At 42.3% G+C, this 23,454-nt stretch overlaps 1 protein-coding gene across 4 annotated transcripts in view; it reads left to right on the top strand.

Annotated features, from left to right (window-relative positions):
• Positions 1-10,540: 10,540 nt before the first annotated feature.
• Positions 10,541-23,454, top strand: part of LOC126981697 (N-acetylgalactosaminyltransferase 6-like) — a 38,236-nt gene continuing 25,322 nt past the window's right edge. For 2 of the 4 annotated variants that reach the window (XM_050833122.1, XM_050833125.1), the window contains exons 1-6: positions 10,545-10,794; positions 16,902-17,091; positions 17,474-17,564; positions 19,935-20,073; positions 21,816-21,982; positions 22,799-22,987. In XM_050833122.1, coding sequence (XP_050689079.1) covers positions 16,972-17,091; positions 17,474-17,564; positions 19,935-20,073; positions 21,816-21,982; positions 22,799-22,987 — 706 coding nt within the window. In that variant the 5' untranslated portion in view covers positions 10,545-10,794; positions 16,902-16,971. Of the gene's footprint in view, positions 10,795-16,898; positions 17,092-17,473; positions 17,565-19,934; positions 20,074-21,815; positions 21,983-22,798; positions 22,988-23,454 lie in introns of all 4 variants that reach the window. The other 2 variants (XM_050833124.1, XM_050833123.1) reach the window with 2 other exon arrangements.

Here is a 23,454-nt window from a genome sequence, read left to right as displayed (position 1 = left end):
AAGCAGCGACGGAAGAAGAAACAGCGACGGAAGAAGAAGCAGCGACGGAAGAAGAAGCAGCGACGGAAGAAGAAGCAGCGACGGAAGAAGCAGCAGCGACGGAAGAAGAAACAGCGACGGAAGAAGAAACAGTGACGGAAGAAGAAACAGCGACGGAAGAAGAAACAGCAACGGAAAAAGAAACAGCTAAGGAAGGAGAAGCAGCGACGGAAGAAGAAGCAGCGACGGAAGAAGAAACAGCAACGGGAGAAGAAGCAGCGACGGAAGAAGAAGCAGCGACGGAAGAATAAGCAGCGACGGAAGAAGCAGCAGCGACGGAAGAAGAAACAGCAACGGAAGAAGAAACAGCTAGGGAAGGAGAAGCAGCGACGGAAGAAGAAGCAGTGACGGAAGAAGAAGCAGCGACGGCAGAAGAAGCAGTGACGGAAGAAGAAACAGCTAGGGAAGGAGAAGCAGTGACGGAAGAAGAAGCAGCGACGGCAGAAGAAGCAGTGACGGAAGAAGAAACAGTGACGGAAGAAGAAGCAGTGACGGAAGAAGAAGCAGTGACGGAAGAAGAAACAGCGACGGAAGAAGAAACAGCTAAGGAAGGAGAAGCAGCGACGGAAGAAGAAGCAGTGACGGAAGAAGAAGCAGCGACGGAAGAAGAAGCAGTGACGGAAGAAGAAACAGTGACGGAAGAAGAAGCAGTGACGGAAGAAGAAACAGCTAAGGAAGGAGAAGCAGCGACGGAAGAAGAAGCAGCGACGGAAGAAGAAGCAGCGACGGAAGAAGAAGCAGCGACGGCAGAAGAAGCAGTGACGGAAGAAGAAGCAGTGACGGAAGAAGAAACAGTGACGGAAGAAGAAGCAGTGACGGAAGAAGAAGCAGTGACGGAAGAAGAAGCAGCGACGGAAGAAGAAGCAGCGACGGAAGAAGAAACAGCTAAGGAAGGAGAAGCAGCGACGGAAGAAGAAACAGTGACGGAAGAAGAAGCAGTGACGGAAGAAGAAGCAGTGACGGAAGAAGAAGCAGCGACGGAAGAAGAAGCAGCGACGGAAGAAGAAACAGCTAAGGAAGGAGACGCAGTGACGGAAGAAGAAGCAGCGACGGAAGAAGAAACAGCTAAGGAAGGAGAAGCAGTGACGGAAGAAGAAGCAGCGACGGAAGAAGAAACAGTGACGGAAGAAGAAACAGCTAAGGAAGAAGAAGCAGTGACGGAAGAAGAAACAGCTAAGGAAGGAGAAGCAGTGACGGAAGAAAAAGCAGTGACGGAAGAAGAAACAGCTAAGGAAAAAGAAGCAGTGACGGAAGAAGAAACAGCTAAGGAAGAAGAAGCAGTGACGGAAGAAGAAACAGCTAAGGAAGGAGACGCAGTGACGGAAGAAGAAGCAGTGACGGAAAAAGAAACAGCTAAGGAAGGAGAAGCAGTGACGGAAGAAGAAGAAGTGACGGAAGAAGAAACAGCTAAGGAAGAAGAAGCAGTGACGGAAGAAGAAACAGCTAAGGAAGGAGAAGCAGTGACGGAAGAAGAAACAGCTAAGGAAGAAGAAGCAGTGACGGAAGAAGAAACAGCTAAGGAAGAAGAAGCAGCGACGGAAGAAGAAACAGCTAAGGAAGGAGAAGCAGTGACGGAAGAAGAAACAGCTAAGGAAGGAGAAGCAGTGACGGAAGAAGAAACAGCTAAGGAAGGAGAAGCAGCGACGGAAGAAGAAACAGCTAAGGAAGGAGAAGCAGCGACGGAAGAAGAAGCAGTGACGGAAGAAGAAACAGCTAAGGAAGGAGAAGCAGTGACGGAAGAAGAAGCAGTGACGGAAGAAGAAACAGCTAAGGAAGGAGAAGCAGTGACGGAAGAAGAAGCAGTGACGGAAGAAGAAACAGCTAAGGAAGGAGAAGCAGTGACGGAAGAAGAAACAGCTAAGGAAGAAGAAGCAGTGACGGAAGAAGAAACAGCTAAGGAAGGAGAAGCAGCGACGGAAGAAGAAGCAGTGACGGAAGAAGAAGCAGTGACGGAAGAAGAAAGAGCTAAGGAAGGAGAAGCAGCGACGGAAGAAGAAGCAGTGACGGAAGAAGAAGCAGTGACGGAAGAAGAAACAGCTAAGGAAGGAGAAGCAGCGACGGAAGAAGAAGCAGTGACGGAAGAAGAAGCAGTGACGGAAGAAGAAACAGCTAAGGAAGGAGAAGCAGCGACGGAAGAAGAAGCGGCGACGGAAGAAGAAACAGCTAAGGAAGGAGAAGCAGTGACGGAAGAAGAAAGAGCTAAGGAAGGAGAAGCAGCGACAGAAGAAGAAGCAGTGACGGAAGAAGAAACAGCTAAGGAAGGAGAAGCAGTGACGGAAGAAGAAGCAGCGACGGAAGAAGAAACAGCTAAGGAAGGAGAAGCAGCGACGGAAGAAGAAACAGCGACGGAAGAAGAAACAGCTAAGGAAGGAGAAGCAGCAACGGAAGAAGAAGCAGCGACGGAAGAAGAAACAGCTAAGGAAGAAGAAGCAGCGACGGAAGAAGAAACAGCGACGGAAGAAGAAACAGCTAAGGAAGGAGAAGCAGCGACGGAAGAAGAAGCAGCGACGGAAGAAGAAACAGCTAAGGAAGGAGAAGCAGTGACGGAAGAAGAAACAGCTAAGGAAGGAGAAGCAGTGACGGAAGAAGAAGCAGTGACGGAAGAAGAAACAGCTAAGGAAGGAGAAGCAGTGACGGAAGAAGAAGCAGTGACGGAAGAAGAAACAGCTAAGGAAGGAGAAGCAGTGACGGAAGAAGAAACAGCTAAGGAAGGAGAAGCAGTGACGGAAGAAGAAGCAGTGACGGAAGAAGAAACAGCTAAGGAAGGAGAAGCAGTGACGGAAGAAGAAACAGCTAAGGAAGGAGAAGCAGTGACGGAAGAAGAAGCAGTGACGGAAGAAGAAACAGCTAAGGAAGGAGAAGCAGCGACGGAAGAAGAAACAGCTAAGGAAGGAGAAGCAGCGACGGAAGAAGAAACAGCTAAGGAAGGAGAAGCAGTGACGGAAGAAGAAACAGCTAAGGAAGGAGAAGCAGCGACGGAAGAAGAAACAGCTAAGGAAGGAGAAGCAGTGACGGAAGAAGAAACAGCTAAGGAAGGAGAAGCAGTGACGGAAGAAGAAGCAGTGACGGAAGAAGAAACAGCTAAGGAAGGAGAAGCAGTGACGGAAGAAGAAGCAGCGACGGAAGAAGAAACAGCTAAGGAAGGAGAAGCAGTGACGGAAGAAAAAGCAGTGACGGAAGAAGAAACAGCTAAGGAAGGAGAAGCAGTGACGGAAGAAGAAACAGCTAAGGAAGAAAAAGCAGTGACGGAAGAAGAAACAGCTAAGGAAGGAGAAGCAGTGACGGAAGAAGAAACAGCTAAGGAAGAAGAAGCAGTGACGGAAGAAGAAACAGCTAAGGAAGGAGAAGCAGTGACGGAAGAAGAAACAGCTAAGGAAGAAGAAACAGCTAAGGAAGGAGAAGCAGTGACGGAAGAAGAAACAGCTAAGGAAGAAGAAGCAGTGACGGAAGAAGAAACAGCTAAGGAAGAAGAAACAGCTAAGGAAGGAGAAGCAGTGACGGAAGAAGAAACAGCTAAGGAAGAAGAAGCAGTGACGGAAGAAGAAACAGCTAAGGAAGAAGAAACAGCTAAGGAAGGAGAAGCAGTGACGGAAGAAGAAACAGCTAAGGAAGAAGAAGCAGTGACGGAAGAAGAAACAGCTAAGGAAGGAGAAGCAGCGACGGAAGAAGAAAGAGCTAAGGAAGAAGAAGCAGTGACGGAAGAAGAAGCAGCGACGGAAGAAGAAAGAGCTAAGGAAGGAGAAGCAGTGACGGAAGAAGAAGCAGCGACGGAAGAAGAAACAGCTAAGGAAGGAGAAGCAGTGACGGAAGAAGAAGCAGTGACGGAAGAAGAAACAGCTAAGGAAGGAGAAGCAGTGACGGAAGAAGAAACAGTGACGGAAGAAGAAACAGCTAAGGAAGGAGAAGCAGTGACGGAAGAAGAAGCAGTGACGGAAGAAGAAACAGCTAAGGAAGGAGAAGCAGCGACGGAAGAAGAAAGAGCTAAGGAAGGAGAAGCAGTGACGGAAGAAGAAAGAGCTAAGGAAGGAGAAGCAGCGACGGAAGAAGAAAGAGCTAAGGAAGGAGAAGCAGTGACGGAAGAAGAAACAGGTAAGGAAGGAGAAGCAGTGACGGAAGAAGAAACAGGTAAGGAAGGAGAAGCAGTGACGGAAGAAGAAGCAGCGACGGAAGAAGAAACAGCTAAGGAAGGAGAAGCAGTGACGGAAGAAGAAGCAGTGACAGAAGAAGAAACAGCTAAGGAAGGAGAAGCAGTGACGGAAGAAGAAGCAGTGACAGAAGAAGAAACAGCTAAGGAAGGAGAAGCAGTGACGGAAGAAGAAGCAGTGACAGAAGAAAAAACAGCTAAGGAAGGAGAAGCAGTGACGGAAGAAGAAGCAGCGACGGAAGAAGAAACAGCTAAGGAAGGAGAAGCAGTGACGGAAGAAGAAGCAGTGACGGAAGAAGAAACAGCTAAGGAAGGAGAAGCAGTGACGGAAGAAGAAGCAGTGACGGAAGAAGAAGCAGTGACGGAAGAAGAAGCAATGACGGAAGAAGAAGCAGTGACGGAAGAAGAAGCAGTGACGGAAGAAGAAACAGGTAAGGAAGGAGAAGCAGTGACGGAAGAAGAAGCAGTGACGGAAGAAGAAACAGCTAAGGAAGGAGAAGCAGTGACGGAGGAAGAAGCGGCGGAAGAAGAAACCGCAACTGCTTCTAAAAAGAATCCAAAGAGGTGGCCGAAAAAGGGGTCAATTTCGGGAGGAGAGGTGTCCAGATACCCTTCTCTTGAAAGAGTTCAAGTCGTAGGCAGGAGGAAATACAGAAGAAGGAAGATTGTTCCAGAGTTTACCAGCGTGAGGGATGAAAGAGTGAAGATGCTGGTTAACTCTTGCATAAGGGGTTTGGACAGTATAGGGATGAGCATGAGTAGAAAGTCGCATGCAGCGGGGCCGCGGGAGGGGGGGAGGCATGCAGTTAGCAAGTTCAGAAGAGCAGTCAGCGTGAAAATATCGATAGAAGATAGAAAGAGAGGCAACATGGCGGCGGAAATTAAGAGGTAGAAGACTATCAGTAAGAGGAGGAGAGCTGATGAGACGAAGAGCCTTAGACCCACTCAGTCCAAGAGAGCTTTGTGTGTGGATCCCCCCACACGTGAGATGCATACTCCATATGAGGGCGGACAATGCCCCTGTATATGGATAGCAACTGTGCGGGGGAGAAGAACTGGCGGAGACGATACAGAACGCCCAACCTCGAGGAAGCTGATTTAGTGAGAGAAGAGATGTGAAGTTTCCAGTTAAGATTTTGAGTTAAGGATAGACCGAGGATGTTTAGTGTTGAAGATGGTGACAGCTGAGTGTTGTCGAAGAATAGGGGATAGGTGTTTGGAAGATTGTGTCGACTTGATAGGTGGAGAAATTGGGTTTTTGAGGCATTGAAGGACACAAGGTTCCTTGTACCCCAATCGGAAATGATAGTAAGGTCTGAGGTTAAGCGTTCTGCAGCCTCCAGCCTGATTCCTATTGAGAGGGTCTTCTGTTGAAAGAAGTTGAATAATGCAGAGTGGAGTCATCAGCGTATGAGTGGATAGGACAGTTTGTTATGGAAAGAAGATCATTGAAGAATAACAGGAAGAGAGTGGGTGATAGAACAGAGCCCTGTGGAACACCACTGTTAATAGGTTTGTGAGAAGAACAGTGACCGTCTACCACAGCAGAGACAGAACGGCCGGAAAGGAAACTGGAGATCAAGGAACAGAGAGAAGAATAAAATCCGAAAGAGGGCAGTTTAGAAAGCAAAGACTTGTGCCAGACTCTATCGAAGGCTTTCGATATGTCTAGTGCAACTGAGAAAGTTTCACCGAAACAGCTAAGAAAGATCGATGACCAAGAATCAGTTAAGAGAGCAAGAAGATCGCCAGTAGAACGCCCCTTGCGGAACCCATACTGGCGATCAGATAGAAGGTTAGAAGTGGAAAGGTGCTTTTGAATCTTCCGGTTAAGGATTGATTCAAAAGCTTTAGATAGACAGGAAAGTAAAGCTATAGGGCGGTAGTTTGAGGGATTGGAACGGTCACCCTTCTTAGGCACAGGCTGTACGAAGGCGTACTTCCACCAGGAAGGAAAGGTAGATGTTGATAGGCAGAGGCGAAAGAGTTTGACCAAGCAGGGTGTCAGCACGGAAGCACAGTCTTTAAAGACAATAGGAGGCACTCCATCAGGTCCACAAGCCTTCTTAGAGTTGAGGCCAGAGAGGGCATAGAAACCATCACTCTTAAAAAGTCTAAAGCCCCGTCCACACTATGCATCATGTAGCAGCCATGTGATGCAGTAATGGTGTTGAAAACAATACACTAGCGTCCAGACTGAAGTGCATCACAACGCAACTCATCCTCGCGCGCCAGTCACCGATTAGATATACATAAAGTGACATCCGACTCTGGAAGTCTCTCTCTCTCTCTCTCTGTATGTATATATATATATATATATATATATATATATATATATATATATATATATATATATATATATATATATATATATATATATATTTTTTTTACAACAAAGGAGGCAGCTCAAGGGCAACACAAAAGAAAACAATAATAAAAAAAGCCTGCTACTGCTGCTCCTAAAGTAAAACAAAAGAGGTATATATATATATATATATATATATATATATATATATATATATATATATATATATATATATATATATATATATATATATATATATATATATATATATATACACACACACACACACACACATAAGGAATTTTGATGTGTTGCATGTAAACAGCATGGGTAACCTAATCATGTTCTAAATAGCCTAGCATCGCATTCAACAGTTATTATTTATTATGTCATGTTATTTTAATAATAATTATTTACATGCAGTAAGTTATTAAGATATCTTTTACATGGGTTTGCAGAGCCAGATGTGTTTTAATATTCCTGAAATGAGCTATCAATCAATGAATTTGAAAAAAAACACAGATCGTTCGAGTATGATGTGACTATATTATTTGATACAAGTTTGTGCTTTCGTGTGCTTGTATGTTAGATTATCGATGCAAATGACTGAGTTTTTTGTACACATAAATATTCAAATATATTATTGAAAAATAAGCTTGAATGTCTATCATAACAGATGATTTTCACGTATTCACGAACCAGAAATGCGCAGGTGCCACAGCCATCAAAACTCCCGCTTGTTGGGGGACAGATGGAATGAAACGGACTATAGTAGCTTTGTGTGCTGCAAAAAAGAAGTTCTTGAGAAAGAGCGTCAGAACTTATATAATGTAATAATATAATGTATTGCTCCTCATCCACTCGAAGGGTTTGGCTGAAGCATGCAATACTCCAACTACGATGGTTGGTGCAACACTGCGCGTCGCATTGAAATGGCAATAGCCCATCAGTGCGTTTATTACGCTGCATTGTGTTGAAAACCTCGTTTTTCAACACGTCCATTCAACACTGCACACATCATGATGCATAGTGTGGACAGGCCTTTAATAACAGGCATGAAAGAGTCAGAAGGGGGATGAGTAGTAGAAATATGCCCAGAATCGTCCAGAGTGGAGTTATTACAGAAAGTTTGAGAGAAGAGTTCAGCCTTAGAGCTTGATGAGACGGTAGTGCTGCTGTCTGGGTTAAGAAGAGGAGGAAGAAGTGCCAGAAGTCTCTGGAAAAATTAGAGAAAGCAAGGTGTTGACATTTGCTATGGATAAAGGAGTTTTTGGTAAGTCGAAGAATAGATTTGGCAAGATTCCGGGCGGAAACGTAAAGAGCATGGTTAGCGGGAGTTCAAAGGCTCTGGTACCTTTTGTGAGCTGCCTCTCTATCTTTGCTAGCACGAGAACAAGCATGATTAAACCAAGGCTTTTTAGCATGGGGAATAGAGAAAGTACGTGGAATGTATGCCTCCGTTCCAGAGACAATCACCTCTGTGAAGTGCTGGGCACACACAGAGGGGTCTCTCTCCTGGAACCAGTAATCATTCCACGGGAAATCGGAAAAGTACATCTTCAGGTTGTCCCACCGAGCTGAAGCAAAATGCCAGAAGCATCGCCTCTTCGGTGGGTCCAGAGGGTGTACAGGAGCGATAGAACAAGATACAGAAATAAGGTTGTGATCGGAGGAGCCCAACGGAGACAACAGTTTGACAGAGTAAGCAGAAGGGTTAGAGGTAAGGAAGAGGTCTAGTATATTGCTATGCCGGACGTATACTTGGGTTCCGTGTCACCGTCACAAGACTCCGTGGGAGGGAGATATGTAAACACCTTGCACAGCTTCTGTAGTTTAATATTCTTCCTTAGTAGTACAATTCACTCTTGATTCTTCACTGGCCACTTGCTTACTAAGACTGGGACTGACTCCTCTATAGTTCACCAGGCAGGTCAGTGAAAGAGGATGAAAGCCAAAGCTGGTGGTGAACATTGAAAGCTCCCAAAATGGAGATTTCAGCGAAGGGAGAGTGGGTCAAGATGTGCTTCACTTTAGAGTTCAAATAATCAAAGAATTTTACATAGTTAGTAGAGTTAGGTGAGAGATAAACAGCACAGATGTATTTATAGTAATAGAATGACAATGAAGTCTTAGCCAGATGGTGGAAAATTCAGAAGAATCAAGGTCATAGGCACGAGAGCAAGTGATGTCGTTGCGCGGAGCAAAAATTAACATCCAGCTTAGGATTGAAATTTACGATAGAAATAGTAGGAGGAGATTGCTCTCAGTAGCCTCAGAAACCTGTGTTTCGGTGAGGAAGAGAAGGTGAGGTTTAGAGGAGGAGAGATGGTGTTCCACAGAATGAAAATTAGAACGAAGACCGTGAATGTTGCAGAAATTGATAATAAAGAGGTTCGAGGAGTTATCAAGGCACTTCTCAGGTCGGCAGCCAGAAGGGGAGTCCTCACTGGGGGAATTTGTGCCCCCCCCCCCCTCCCAGGCGGGGACTCCGAGACATGGTTATGGTTCGCCATTTTGAATTTTGAATTTTGTGAAAAGCTATAGGTGTGTAGGTTGTGTGAATGTAGTGTGGTGTGGATATAAAGAGGATCTCGGCCGTACCATTAGGCAGCCTCTAAACCTTCCTCCTCCTCTTCCCTTAAACGGTGTCCCCTTTCTGCCGGATACCATAAGGTGATCTCGGTCCCTTCCTTCGCTAGAGCTTCTTCCGAGTTGGGTTGGTAGACTCTGTAAACATCTCTACACGGAAATATTGATAATTGAAGCATTTTACATATACTACAGTGTAATCATGCATATTTTTCAATGTATAATCACGAAGAAAATGGTTGATTAAAAGGCAAATATAGGTATAATTGGGAACATAGCGTGAGTGATAGGGTTTGCATCCCTGCGTGGCCCGTACGTCAACGTGTTTCCAGTTTCCACAAGGCCTATGAGAAGGGAGGCCTTGGGGGTGGGGAGTGACGTCAGCACCCCTTGGTTTCCACCTCTCTCCACGCACACAGCCAGGGAGTCCACATGTGCCCGGCGTTATCACTTCTCTGCCCCTCGCTACCATCCCGTTAAGCAAGGAGCCGTTAGAAAAGTGCTCGAGCCCCATCGGAGCTATTGGAAAAGACTACCTAGCTCCTTGAGTTGACCAAGGATCGAGGCGTGTTGACACGGCAACTCGGCAAAGGTTAAAAATAATTTATATAAAAAAACTTTTGCAGATTCATATAAGATCAAATACGTTTTATTATAATTCCTGGATCATTTATTACTATATTAATGAGAGAAATGCAGAATTAACGCATAGAATATGCGAAGGGGCTCACGAAGATGTGCCTATATATATCTCGACCCCTTGCCAGATTCCAACAATTTCGCCCCTCAACACCTTTCCTTCGCTTACGGAGAGGGCCCATCGAAGATATATGGTATATATATATATATATATATATATATATATATATATATATATATATATATATATATATATATATATATATATATATATATATATTCGAGGAGACTGCCTTATGGTACGGCTGTCTGTCTTTAGAGAGCATGCTGAACTACTCTGGTGTTGATGCAATAGGGAAAATTTAAGGTTTTAGTGAGGGCATGGGAAGGGTCTTTGGAGGGCTTGCACCCCCCTCGCCGGGAGTGGCTTGCGCCCGTTCGGTAGGTGTCTTCCTACCTACTCCAGCCAATATATATATATATATATATATATATATATATATATATATATATATATATATATATATATATATATATATATATATATATATATATATATATAATTGCAAGGACCGTGGTTGTAAGGTACATGTACCATAGCTGGTTGACTTATCCTTTCCACGCGTGCAATATATGTCAGTGATTAACATTTTAACAATAAGTATACTTGAGTAGCGTTGTTTGGGTGTGTGGCGTAGTTTCTTGACAGAAATATTAAAAAAGAACCAGAGCACGCCAATCTGGTAACACTGCCAACAGGCCACAGGTAAACATTAGAGGTGTCAGCGCTCTCCTGATACTCAACAAAGAAGCATTTATTAACCCCTCCCTCCTCAACCTTGTGCATTGCGGTGATGCACATGGCTTACATAACACCTACGCACCTTTTATCTATGTGCATCTCCTTTGCACAAATAATTAATAATTGAACACTCAGCGATCCGTGCTCTGAGCGAGTGGAGGGCAGTGATCGAGACAGGTGCAAGGTCCTCCCTCTCTCCCTTCCGCTCCCTTCCTCTCACTTGTGCATGGCTCTCAGCGGCTGAAGGAAGGCTCAGAGGCTCCGTGTAAGCCTGAGGTGAGGTCATGGAGCTGAGGAAGTCAGTGACACGTGTACCCTTTTGACATTTTGAAGTGTGGCCATGCAGCATCTCGGAGTTTTATTTGTTATTTATTATCTATTTATTTGCAGCAGTCACCGTCAGCGAGTTAAATTTTTTTGCAGCAGTTACTCGTATATCTTGTGTGTCTCTGCAGCTGCCAGTCTGAAGGAATTACATCTAACCCGTTTACAGCAGCCAGCATTCGTTTATTCATCTCCCGCGTTTTATTTATTTCTTCATTTGCAGCAGCCAGCAGCAGCAAGCTTTATTTGCTGATTTTTTCATTTGGTATAGGTTCAATCAGGGTTCAATAGCTGAACTTCATCTTACTCCTGGTTGTTGCTATGGGGTGTATAGGTGAGACATAACCTAAGGAATAGTAACCTTATACCATCAAATAAGTAAGTTACAGTAAGAGGTAAGGGCATTTAGTTTAAATGGTATGTGTGACAGAAACTAGTTTTTTTTTTTAGATTTTTTTTTTTTGAATGAATGTCTAAATTTTTTTATCAATCAAAAATCTTCGCTGATTTTGGTGGGGGGGGTAAAAAAAAATTTAAAAAACTATACGAAAATAACATATTCATTCAAAAAAAAAACTAAAAAAAAACAAAAAACTAGTTTCTGCTCGAAGTGTAAGAGAACAAATTTGCAGGCATACACCATCACTGTGCATGGCCTCTGTGCTTAACGCTCTCATTGGCCTTTGAGCCTGTGTTAGGTAAAAATCCATCACCATGGGATGCAGGGCAGGTGAGACACCTGGTTTACCACTGTTTACCTTCCTCAAGTTTCCCAAGTATCCATTTATTGATCATCCTGAAAGGGAGAATGAATAACTGGGTAGGCTGTGCTCTGACAGTCTAGGCCAGGATTCTGACCACAGGCCTGCGGATTCATAATTAGTTGTGCTAACCTCCAAATGAGTAAGCGGATGCTGTTATATAGTAGTAGTCCCCTTGATGTATTTTTACTTATGTCACTTGTTTTCTATGACATCACTGGCTGTAAAATTATGAGCAGTGGTGGGCACGGTTCCACTAACCGCTAATTAGTGAAGCTAACTTTTTTGTTAGCTGGTTAGCATTTTCGCTAACTTTGGAAACAGTTAGCGGACTAGTTAGCTTCCGCTAAATGTAGTTCCTCATCCGCCAACTTAAGTCCACTAAAAAATTCATACCGGTTCTTGTACGTTGTGCGCAGACACAGTACCAGTTGAGCCACATGGCACAATAATTCCCCACTTTTGGGTAAATTACACCTTAAAGTAGGGTATTGGACAATTGTTAGGGAAACTTTTGGGTATTTTAGGGTAATGCATCTTCTATTTCCAACACTTTGAACTCGGGTTTTAATAACAAGAATTTGATGTGTTGAATTTAATTTGTTTATACATGTATACACTTTTATCATCATCTGATTTTGGCATGCTGTACCTTTCTGGAAAGCTATATGTCTAAGCTACAACATATTGAAATTTCAGGTCACTAGGTCTGTGTTTAAGGGTTTTAGAGTCTAAATACTAAACCGAAGCTAAATCCATATATGAAAGTTAGCGGTTAGCATTAGCTTCCACTAATTTCTTTATCAGTTAAGCGGTTTAGCGTAAGCGAAGCTAACTTTTTGGTTAGTTGTGCCCACCACCATAGCTGGGCGTTATCGCGATAAGTTATTGCGATACTTTATCGGTGATAACAAAATCGGATTATTGACCATCCGCTACTTATTTAAATATATATCGGTATCTTCGTTACTTTTGTAACCAAACTAGCGATAATCGCTACTTTTTTTTCCACCTCTCAGAAAAAAACGTTGTCTCCCTACTGCGCATGCGTGGCCTTTGTTGTATGAAAAAACTTCGGGGTATGAAAGATCTTCGGTGATGAGATTTCATACTTAGATCATGAAAATTAAAACACTAGGTCATTTTTTTATGCTACTCAAAAATCAATAGTATATCATAGAGAAAAATCATTTAACTTTGCCCCCCAAAATGATTATTCACTGCCTCAAATTTGATATTCCATATTCGTTTGTGACCATGCCATGATACTGAAGGCACCCGGTGTTGTGTTATTTGGTGTCCCATTGTCAAAAGCTGGCACTTTTGTTTACAAACACTGGTCTCTCGTGAACTGCGCATGCTCAGACCATTAAGTGTAGACCTGTACAATCTCACAATGCTTTTTCAATACATTAAGAGTTGCTGGAAAGCTGAATCAAACATACAGTACCACCATCCTCGCTGTTTCTAGAACGACGTACACTCTGTACATATAAATACAACTCGTACAGAGTGTCGTTCTAGAAACAGCGAGGATGGTGGTAGTGGTACTATATGTCTGATTCAGCCTTCCAGCAACTCTTAATTATGGTTTAAAAGCTTTGTGAGACTGTACAGGTCTACGCTTGCTGGTCTGAGCATGCACCGTTCACGAGAGACCAGTGTTTGTAAACAATTTTTGACGGTGGAGACGCCAAATAACACAACACTGGTTCAGGCATTTCTAGTATTACCGTCCATATGTACGTGTCAACATGTGGTTTTAAGGTTTTGTAAGTTTCCTAAAATACAGATAATGAAAATTTGAATTCATTAATGTTGTTCTATCTGAAATATCAATATAGTATCGTTTTCGCCTATCGGACTTATCGCTAGCTAGTATCGGAATTGTGGCTTTATATCGGGTATCGGTTATCGGTTATCGCCTATATTTGTGTCTCTAGTTAACGAATATTGGTTATCGCCGTTAAGGTTTTTCATTATCAGTTATCGGTTATCGGGAATAAGGTTTTCTGTTATCGTGCCCAGCTATACCCACCACTGATTATGAGCAATATGCAAGTGACTAAGTCTGTCTTTCCGTCATTGCCTACCTCAGGATAGTAATCTAATACCTCCAAATGAGTAAGCGGATGCTGTTATATATCCATCACTACCTAATTAGTGATGTGTAAAATTTATTAACATTCTTTAAAGGGCTCACTGTGAAAGGCACTGTGCTCCACCTTTTCATTAATCTCAGGTCCATACTTGGAAGCATTTCATGGCTCATACACCTACGTTGGATAAGGCCTTTGTAGAGGTTGTGAGTATTTCCATGGGCAGTTTTATGAACCTAGTGGTAGTATGAGAAGGCTTCTGCATCATAAATTTAAAAACTCCCATGAGAACCTGACTAATCTCTTTGGTGGCCTTTGGAAATAGGTGATGGGAGGGGCGAAAGTGTCAGCGAATATGAACCTTAGTGTGATCAATCTATGTCTGGTGATGCTGCCTAATTAGTAAGCTATCACAGCTGAATTCTTAACTTTGCCGCACCGGTTTTGGGTTGTCAGCGTGAATCACCTTGGCACTTGCAAAGACCCTGGTTTGTATTCTCAGATGCTTTCAGCTTTCACAACAATTTCTATAGATCATAGTGGAGATCAGTATTTTTTTTTTTTTTTTTCTCACATTCATGGTGCAGAAGCTTTGTCAAACTAGTGAAACTAAATTGGTGAGTCCGTTGTGGCGCTGGTTCCCGTAGGTCCTTTCTTCCCCTCTGCTTTGCCACACAGTCCCAACATCTGTCTCTTCCTCTCATATGTTAGCGATGGAAAAAATAGGTGTTGGGACTGTGTGGCAGAGCAGAGGGGAGGGAAGGACCCACGGGATGCCAAAATGGACTTGCTAATCTGGTTTCACTATAGGCTAATAAAACTACCCATGGAAATATCCAGAACAACCACTATGAAAGCCTTATCAAAATTGTGTGTGTATACCCTGAATTCTTTGAGAACATGGGCCTCAGTGTCAACCACCCATCTGAAAACTAATTTCAGTATTCCTCAGTGGATAATAGGACCTCTATTTTTTTTAATTAATGCAAGTCCAAAAGGATTGAAGGTCCCTTGAATTTGTATTTGTAGAAAGACTGAAGGTAGAGCTTAAAGAATAACCGGGGAGTTGATTTTTCAATATTGATCTCAGTTAGGAGTAGGAAGTAGAAAGGAGTAGAAAGATGCAGTTCTATCATCTAGATTTTTTTTTTTGTGTGTGTGTGTTGGACAAAAAGAAATGCCAGAAAGATGACAAAGTATGGTGCAAGCTTAGTTTCTATATTCTAGGACTAAGTAAGTGGAATCTCTTTTCTTTTTGCTTTGAAAGGCTTTATCCAAGATTGCATGTGTGGGATAAGTCCTAAAATAGTTGGAGCTGACTTAGTTGAGAGATTAAAAATCTTGCAGGGATATACTGCTTTGTTATAATGTGTTGCAAGTTTTAAATACATACCTTCGCATATATATTTATTTACTTATTGCTGAGTTTCTTCCCTTATTCTTTCTTTTCATTTCTGTTCTCTTTATTAGCATACCGGTATATATTTATTTTACTTACCTTCTCCCTACCTCCCTTGATTTTTCCTCTCCTTTCCCCCTCTTTCATACACTTGTGCAAACACCTGTGTCCTCCTCTTCCTCCCCTCTGCCTCCCCCTTTTCCTTCACCTTACCCTCCTCCTCCTCCTCCTCCAAATTCACTCATGAATAGATATAATTAAACATCTCCTCCTCCTCCTCCAAATTCACACATGAATAAATATAATTAATCACCATAAGTTCAATGAGCAACAACTGTGTGTGTGTGTGTGTGTGTGTGCGTGTGTGTAAATGTGTGTGTGTGTGTGTGTGTGTGTGTGTGTGTGTATGTAAATGTGTGTGTGTGTGTGTGTGTGTGTGTGTGTCATACATTGTTCCAGGTGTTGTACCCAAGAATGCCACATAGACAATTCTCTCTCTCTCTCTCTCTCTCTCTCTCTCTCTCTCTCTCTCTCTCTCTCTCTCTCTCTCTCTCTCTCTCTCTCTCTCTCTCTCTCTCTCTCTCTCTCTCTCTCTCTCTCTCTCTCTCTCTCTCTCTCTCTCTCTCTCACCTTGGGGTTTAATAGCATTAAAATTCTTGTTTTATTAATTTTATGATATAATGTAATGATTTATGATAATGGTATAATGTGATAATTTACTATGATGATCTATAATATTTTCAATAACTTGTAATTCCTTTCACTTTTTAAGTTGCATTTTATTACTTAACATTAATCTCACTAGTTAATATTTATGTGTAGGTAATTATCTAGTGTACTGTATTTAAGAAGTTTGGATGTTTTTACCTTGTTTTTTTCAATTTTGAAATTATTATCTGATAAGTGCGGGTTTTAATTTGGAAAAGGTTCTGTCAGTGAATGACCTAGTTCATCAAGCCAAGGAGTTAATTCACAAATAATATAAAAATCATTGTCTTCAAATACTTGCATTGCACCTTTCTTTCATTAATTCAGCTAACCATGACCCTTTCTGTATGAGCTCAATCTAATCATGACCTTTTCTGTCAGGATAATATCTAACCATGGTCTTTCTGTGTAAGTTTAATCTATTCATGGCCTTTTCTGTCTATATTCTATCTAGTCATGGCCTTTTCTGTATATTTATTTTCCAATTATGACCTTTTCTGACCATTCTGATTGTTTTTTTTATAATTGTTTTGAATGTTTTATCAGTTACACATAGGCTATTTAACCCTTAAAGCGCGGGTGTCCACAATAGTGGACAGCCGGAGCGTGGGCTCACAGCGCGGGTGTCCACAATAGTGGACTTGGCATTTTTTTAATGAACGCACCGCCAGATTTGATTAGTTTGTCGTCAAGTACAGTAAACATGCCGTTTTTGAGCTTTATATGGGTATGGTACACAGAAGCTGTAAAAAAGTGATGCTTTTTATTGCTAAATAATAGAAAATAAGAACAATAGAGGTGGGTATCTGTCTATAATAATATCTTTTCATAGTTCCTACTTCATAACTCTGTACTTGTTCTACCAATGCTTATATGGTGTTCAAATTAGTGTCAAAGGACAGCTAAGGAAAAGGACTTTACAATGATACCTCATTCAGCAATGTTAGCTCAGTAAGAGAGAAGATACTTGAGGTTGAAGTGAGGTGTGTTTTTGAGGGAATATGCCCGCGTGGCAGGCCAGGCGTGGCAAAATCTAGCCCGCGCTTTAAGTGTTAACTGTGTTTTAATCTTATCATTGTTATCTCCAAGCAGATCTCTTGTGCCCTGAGGTTTGCATATGTGAGTGTTTGTTCACCACCATCACCACCACCACCAAACAACCATGAGGCTGCGGAGACTATGGGTGCGGCACCAGGGAAAGGTGTTGATGCTAGCGCTCCTGGCCATGATCCTGATTCTGGCCACGTCCTCGACCCCACTGCGGGACATGATCAAGAGGGAGGTGAGTGCTGCACACAGATTCACATAGATTGAGATGGAAGTAAGTGCTGTAGAGAGAGGTTACTTAGTCAGTGAAAGAGAATGGATGAGGGTAGAGAGGAGACAAGAGGGAGAGAGGCAGCAGGTAAGGTCAAAGTTGGGTTTGTGTAGGAAGGTGAGAAGAGAGAGAGTGAGAGTAGTGAGGGTTTTGTGAGTGAGAGCAAGGTTAGGTTACATTAGTTTAGGTTAGCAGGGGTAAATGGAAGTGACTTGGTCGGGAAAGAGGCAGCAAGTAAGGGCAAAGTTAGGTTAGTGTAGGAAGGAGAGAAGAGAGAGAATGAGAGAGAGAGAGAGAGAGAGAGAGAGAGAGAGAGACCACACTTCCATTACCATTTCCATTGCAGGAGGAGGGAGTGGTGTTAGTGGACGGGGTGAAGAAAAGGGATTACCATGATTATGAATACCTGAAGAAAGAGCAGAAGCAGACCGGCACAGGTGAGTATGTCGTTAACCTGTTTGTGTGTACCTCCTTCCTTCCTGTCTTTCTTCCTTCCATCCTCTGTTCCTTTTCCTTCTTTCCTTTGCTCCTTCCTTCTATCTTTTCATTCTTCCTTTCTTTGTTCCTTCCTTCCATCCTTTAATCCTTCCATCTTCTCATCCTTCCTTCCTTCCTTCCATCCTCTTGTTCATCCTTCCTTTTCCTTCTTTCCTTTGCTCCTTCCTTCCATCTTTTCATTCTTCCTTTCTTTGTTCCATCCATCCATCCTTTCATCCTTCCTTCCTTCCATCCTCTGTTCCTTTAATCCTTCCATCTCATTCTTCCTTCCTTCCATCCTCTTGTTCATCCTTCCTTTTCCTTCTTTCCTTTGCTCCTTCCTTCCATCTTCTCATTCTTCCTTTCTTTGTTCCTTCCTTCCATCCTTTCATCCTTCCTTCCTTCCTTCCTCTGTTCCTTTAATCCTTCCATCTTCTCATCCTTCCTTCCTTCCATCCTCTTGTTCTTCCTTCCTTTTCCTTCTTTCCTTCCATCTTCTCATTCTTCCTTTCTTTGTTCCATCCATGCATCCTTCCTTCCTTCCATCCTCTGTTCCTTTAATCCTTCCATCTCATTCTTCCTTCCTTCCATCCTCTTGTTCATCCTTCCTTTTCCTTCTTTCCTTTGCTCCTTCCTTCCATCTTTTCATTCTTCCTTTCTGTGTTCCATCCTTTCATCCTTCCTTCCTTTATTCATTCATTATTCCTGGCCTTGTTCCTTCCTTTCATCCTTCCTCTCTTTTATTCATTTGTTATTCTTTCCTTCCTTCCCTTTGTTTTTCATTAATTCATTATACCGTCGTTTCTTCTTTGGTGTCTCCCTTCTTTCCCTCCTTTATTCTATTCACCCATTATTCTTTCTTCCTTCATTCCTCTCCCACTTCCCTTTCATCTGCATTCTATCAATTCATTCTAATATTTTCCTCCTTGATACACTCCTCTCCCTGCTTTCTCCTTTCCTTCTTTCTGTCCTTTTCTTTCTTTTTTATCATTCTTTTGTTGTTTTATGTCTTCTTTCATTCCCAACTTCTCATTCAGTCCTTGCATACTTCATTCAATCATTCATTTATATATAGTTTCATTCCTTTTCTCTCACCTTCCTTCCTTTTGTCCTTCCTTCTTTCCTTTGGTGAGCTGCGTGGATTGTATTTGTGTCTGTTACCTGAGGCTTAACGATATCCATGATGATTTACCTATGTGTTAAGGTAAGATGGATGTACCTTTCTTTATATTCTCTCTCCCATCCTTCCTTCCTTCCTTTCCTTTCTTGCTTTCCTTTATATCCTCTAATCATCCTTTTGTTTCTTTCTTTCTTGTTTTTATTTTCTGGTGTGTTCCTGCTTTGTATTCTTGTATATTCTCTCCTTCCTTCCTTTCTCTCATCCCTTCTTTGTTCCTTCATTCCTTCTTTCCCTCCCATGTTCTTTTTTCTCTCTCCATCTGCTTTCTTTATTTCGCTCCTTCCTGCCTCTTCCTTTCTTCCCACCTTTCTTTCTTCCAGTCTACCTTTTCTACCCTGTTTATTTTATGTTCTTGTATCTTAGCATATTCCTTCCTTCGTTTTTTCTTTTGTTCCTTCATTCATTCTTTCCCTCCTTATCTTATTCCTTCTCACCTCCCTTCCCTTCATCCCTGATTCTTTTTCTTTTTTTTCCCACTTCCTGTGTACTTATCACTCACTCACTCATTCACCCATTCATTCATTTCCTCATTCATTCCTTCTTTCCTTTCTTAGCATCATTCTTTCTCACCTTCCTTCCTTCTTTCCTTTCTTTCTTTCTTGATTCTTTTTTTTCCCCCTCTTCCTGTCTACCAACCACTCACTCACTCATTCACCCATTCATTCATTTGCTCTTTCATTCCTTCTTTCCCTCCTTAGCATCATTCTTTCTCACCTTCCTTCCTTCTTTCCTTTCTTTCTTGATTCTTTTTTTTTTCCCCCTCTTCCTGTCTACCAACCACTCACTCAGTCACTCATTCACCCATTCATTCATCTGCTCATTCATTCCTCCTTTCCCTCTTTAGCCTCATTTCCTCTCACCTTCCTTCCTTCCTTGATTCTTTTTTTTTTTCCCCTCTTCCTGCCTACCTACCACTCACTCATTCACCCATCCATTCATTTGCTCTTTCATTTATTCTTTCACTCCTGAACCTCGTTTCTTCTCGCCTTCCTTCCCTCCCTTCTTTCTTCCTTGATTTTTTCTCTCTTTTCCCCTCTTCCTGCCTACCACTCACTTACTCATCCATTCATCACTCATCACCTTCTTTCATACCTTCGTTCCTGCTGATAGAGGTGTGTGTGACTAACGAGGTGGGTGTGGGTGTGGACAGGTGAGGTGGGCGCGGCTGCCTCCCTACCGTCGGGCCTGGAGAAGGAGAAGGATGAGCTGTACAAGGTGAATGGGTTTAATGCAAGATTGTCGGATGAAATAGCACTCAACCGCTCCCTCAAGGACATCCGCCATCCCAAGTGAGAATGAGTCTGCTGGATCTTTTTTTGTTGTTGTTGTTGTTGTTGTCCTTCCTGACTGCTGTGCTTTGCTTTCTTCTTGTATTGTTTTGTTTTTTCTTTTTTCTTGACTTACTGCCCCTCTGTCTTTAGGTTCTCTGTTTTCTTAATCCCTTCCTTGATTCCTCCTATCTCCCTCCCTTCCTTCCTTCTTCGTTTCCCTTTCCTTCCCCCTTTCCAGCCTCCCCTTCCATCTTTTCTCCCTTCTGTTCTGACTTCCCTCATTCCTTTTTTCCTTTTCTTTCCTCCTTTCCTTTTCTGTCTCCTTTTTATACTCCCTCCTCCCTTCTTGGTTTCTCTCCTTTCTTCTGTTTACTCCTATTCTACCTTCCCTCCTTCCTTTCTTCATCCTTTCTCTTTCTTTCTCTCCTTCCTTCCATGCTTTCTTGCTCCTTACTCACACACCTTTTTCCTTCTTTCCTCTCTTTTTGTTTGTTCGTTCCATCCACCTTCCCATGCTGCTTTTTTTCTTGAGGGGACCTTCCGCCTGTTACTCTTGAACGCAAACTTATTTTTTGGCTCCTCAAAACGTTTTTCTTATACCTTTGTTATAGTGTAATTTTAAAAACCTGAAAGTTTGATGAAATTTGGACAAATATTTTTAAAGAATTTTTTTTTTTAGGAAAAATGTCTTGATTCTGTGAAACACTCCTTTATATTCAATAGTATGCCTTTGACTGCTGGTACACAAAATATTTATGCCCAATGCTACAATTCATCTGTAAAACATTTGGAATATGTATCATCATTTTCATGGAAAAATATTTACAACTCAAATATTTTTTTCCTTCTATATGGAGAGAAAAATAAAGTCATGACTAAGAAATATCAAAAATGTTTTGTGGACAAAAAAAAGTCTTTTCTTTATCTTGCATATGAATGATATGATACCATCACTTTCATCATAGGTTAGAAACTAAGGGAGGAGTGTCGATTCAAATACCAAAAATTTACAATTGAGAAAATGGAAGTTTTCTCAGGCACTGCCCTGGGGATGGGGAGCAGCACACAAACTAAGCACTCTTATCAAGGGATGATGCCATATCAGGAGCAGTGGTGTATTTTTACAGAAATATCACAAAAATGAAGCAAACGAAAGCCTATATTGTATGTAATGTTATAAACAACGCTGTAAAAAAAAAGGAACTGGAGTATGCAGATAGATAGATTGATAGATAGTATGTAGGACTACTCAGAGATACCCAAGATAACTTTTTTTTGACAGGGAAAATGTTGTCGTAGACACCTGAAATTTTCAGTGTATGAAGGAATGATAGAGAAGTCTGTTTTTTATTTTTCAGATTTTACAGGCAGAGGGTCCCCTTTAGCCCCTTGCTCACACCCCTCCTTCCTTCCCTCTCTCCCTTCCTTCCCTCTCTCTCTCCCTTCCTTCCTTCCTTCCTCACCTCCTTCCTTCCCTCCTTTCTTCCTTCCCTCTTCCTTTCTCTTCTTTTTTCCACTCACCTTCACATCCTTTTTTCACTTTACCTCCTTGCTCACACCCTTCTTTCCTACCTCACTTCCTTCCTTTCCACCTCTCTTCTTTCTTTTCTCCTCTTCTTCCTTTTCTCCTCTTCTTCCTTTTCTCCTCTTCTTCCTTTTCTTTCTTCTGGCCCTCCTTCACATCCCTTTGCTCTCCCTACCTCAAAAACTATCACCTTTTTTTTTCTGTACATAATATAAAATACAAACCATCCCCTCAGGTGCAAGGACAAGCTGTATCTGACGTCCCTCCCCACGGCAGCGGTGGTCGTGCCCTTCCACAACGAGCACTGGACCACCCTCCTCCGCACTGCCACCTCCGCCTACAACCGCTCCCCGAAACACCTGCTGAAGGAGATCATTCTGGTGGATGACGCCAGCACGAAAGGTAGAGTTGTAAAATTGCATGTTTGTAATTGTATGTTTGTCTCCAAGTTGCAAGTTTGCTGGGATGGATAAGAGAACAGACAAAAATAACATATTTCCCTTTATTTCCTCCTATTACTAAATCATTTCCCTTTACTTCCTCCTTTCATTACATCATTTCCTTTTAATTCCTCCTTTTAGTTACCATTTCTCTTTAGTTCCCCCTTAATGACCCTTTAGTTCCTTATTTTATCAACTCATTTCCCTTTAATTCCTCCTTTTAGTAACTCCTTTCTCTTTAGTTCCCCCTTTACTCACCCTTTAGTTCCTACTTTTATCAACTCATTTCCCTTTAATTCCTCCTTTTAGTAACTCCTTTCTCTTTAGTTCCCCCTTTACTGACTCATTTCCCTTTAGTTCCTTCTTTTATTGACTCATTTCCCTTTAATTCCCCCTTTTAGTAACTCATTTCTCTTTAGTTCCCCCTTTACTGACTCATTTCCCTTTAATTCCCCCTTTTAGTAACTCATTTCTCTTTAGTTCCCCCTTTACTGACTAATTTCCCTCTAATCCCTTCTTTTATCAACTCATTTTCCTTTAATTCTCCCTTTACTGACTCAATTCCCTCCTTTATTGACTAGATAAATTTATGGACAGCGATATTAGGTGGGGTTAGATACACGGGAGCTTAGGGTCAATGGAGCTGCCTAGTACAGACCTACCGGCCTCTTGTAGACTCCTGCGTTCTTATGTTCTTATGTTCTTTAGTTTCTCCTTTTATAACTCCTTTTTAGTCCCTCTCTTTATTCACTCGTTTCCTCGTGTCTCTCCCTAACAGAGTTCCTGGGCAAGCAGCTGGACACCTACCTGGCCAAACACCTGCCCATCGCCCGTGTGGTGAGGCTGCCCGAGCGCTGGGGACTCATCAGGGCACGGCTGGAAGGGGCCAAGCATGCAACGGCAGATGTTTTGATTTTCCTCGACTCACACACCGAGTGCGCTACCAATTGGCTGCCTCCTCTGCTGGGTGTGTTGGGGTGTTGGCATAGGCAGTAGTAGTAGTAGTAGAAAAAGTAATGGTAGTTAGTGGTTGTGATATTACAGGTCTTTCCCACTTTACGATGGTTAATTTTACGATACTCTGCTCCTGCAATCGTCATTCTTTAACCCCGACTGTGGATTTCCTACAAGAAGACATCACCAGACTACAGGAGTGGAGCAAATAGTGGCTGCTACAATGCAATGAATAAAAATGTAAAGTCATGCACCTTGGGAGGGGAAATCCAGCATACCAATACCACATGGGAAACACTCCACTATCCACCACAAAGGCAGAGGAAGATCTGGGACTATATATAACCGGGCTACCAGTGAAGGCAAAATCCGTGCCAATTGCAGCAGACGGGTTAATTACCTTCTCTCTCTGTACGATCCTTCTGGTTTGGTTCTGCGATGTGTTTATGTTTGCTTTGGTGATAATTGAAATACAGGGCA

Source organism: Eriocheir sinensis, chromosome 49 (assembly GCF_024679095.1).
Source record: "Eriocheir sinensis breed Jianghai 21 chromosome 49, ASM2467909v1, whole genome shotgun sequence".
In the NCBI taxonomy this organism is placed as follows: Eukaryota; Metazoa; Arthropoda; class Malacostraca; order Decapoda; family Varunidae; genus Eriocheir; species Eriocheir sinensis.
Note: the sequence above shows the minus strand (reverse complement) of the source record. Positions and strands in the feature narration are given on the sequence as shown.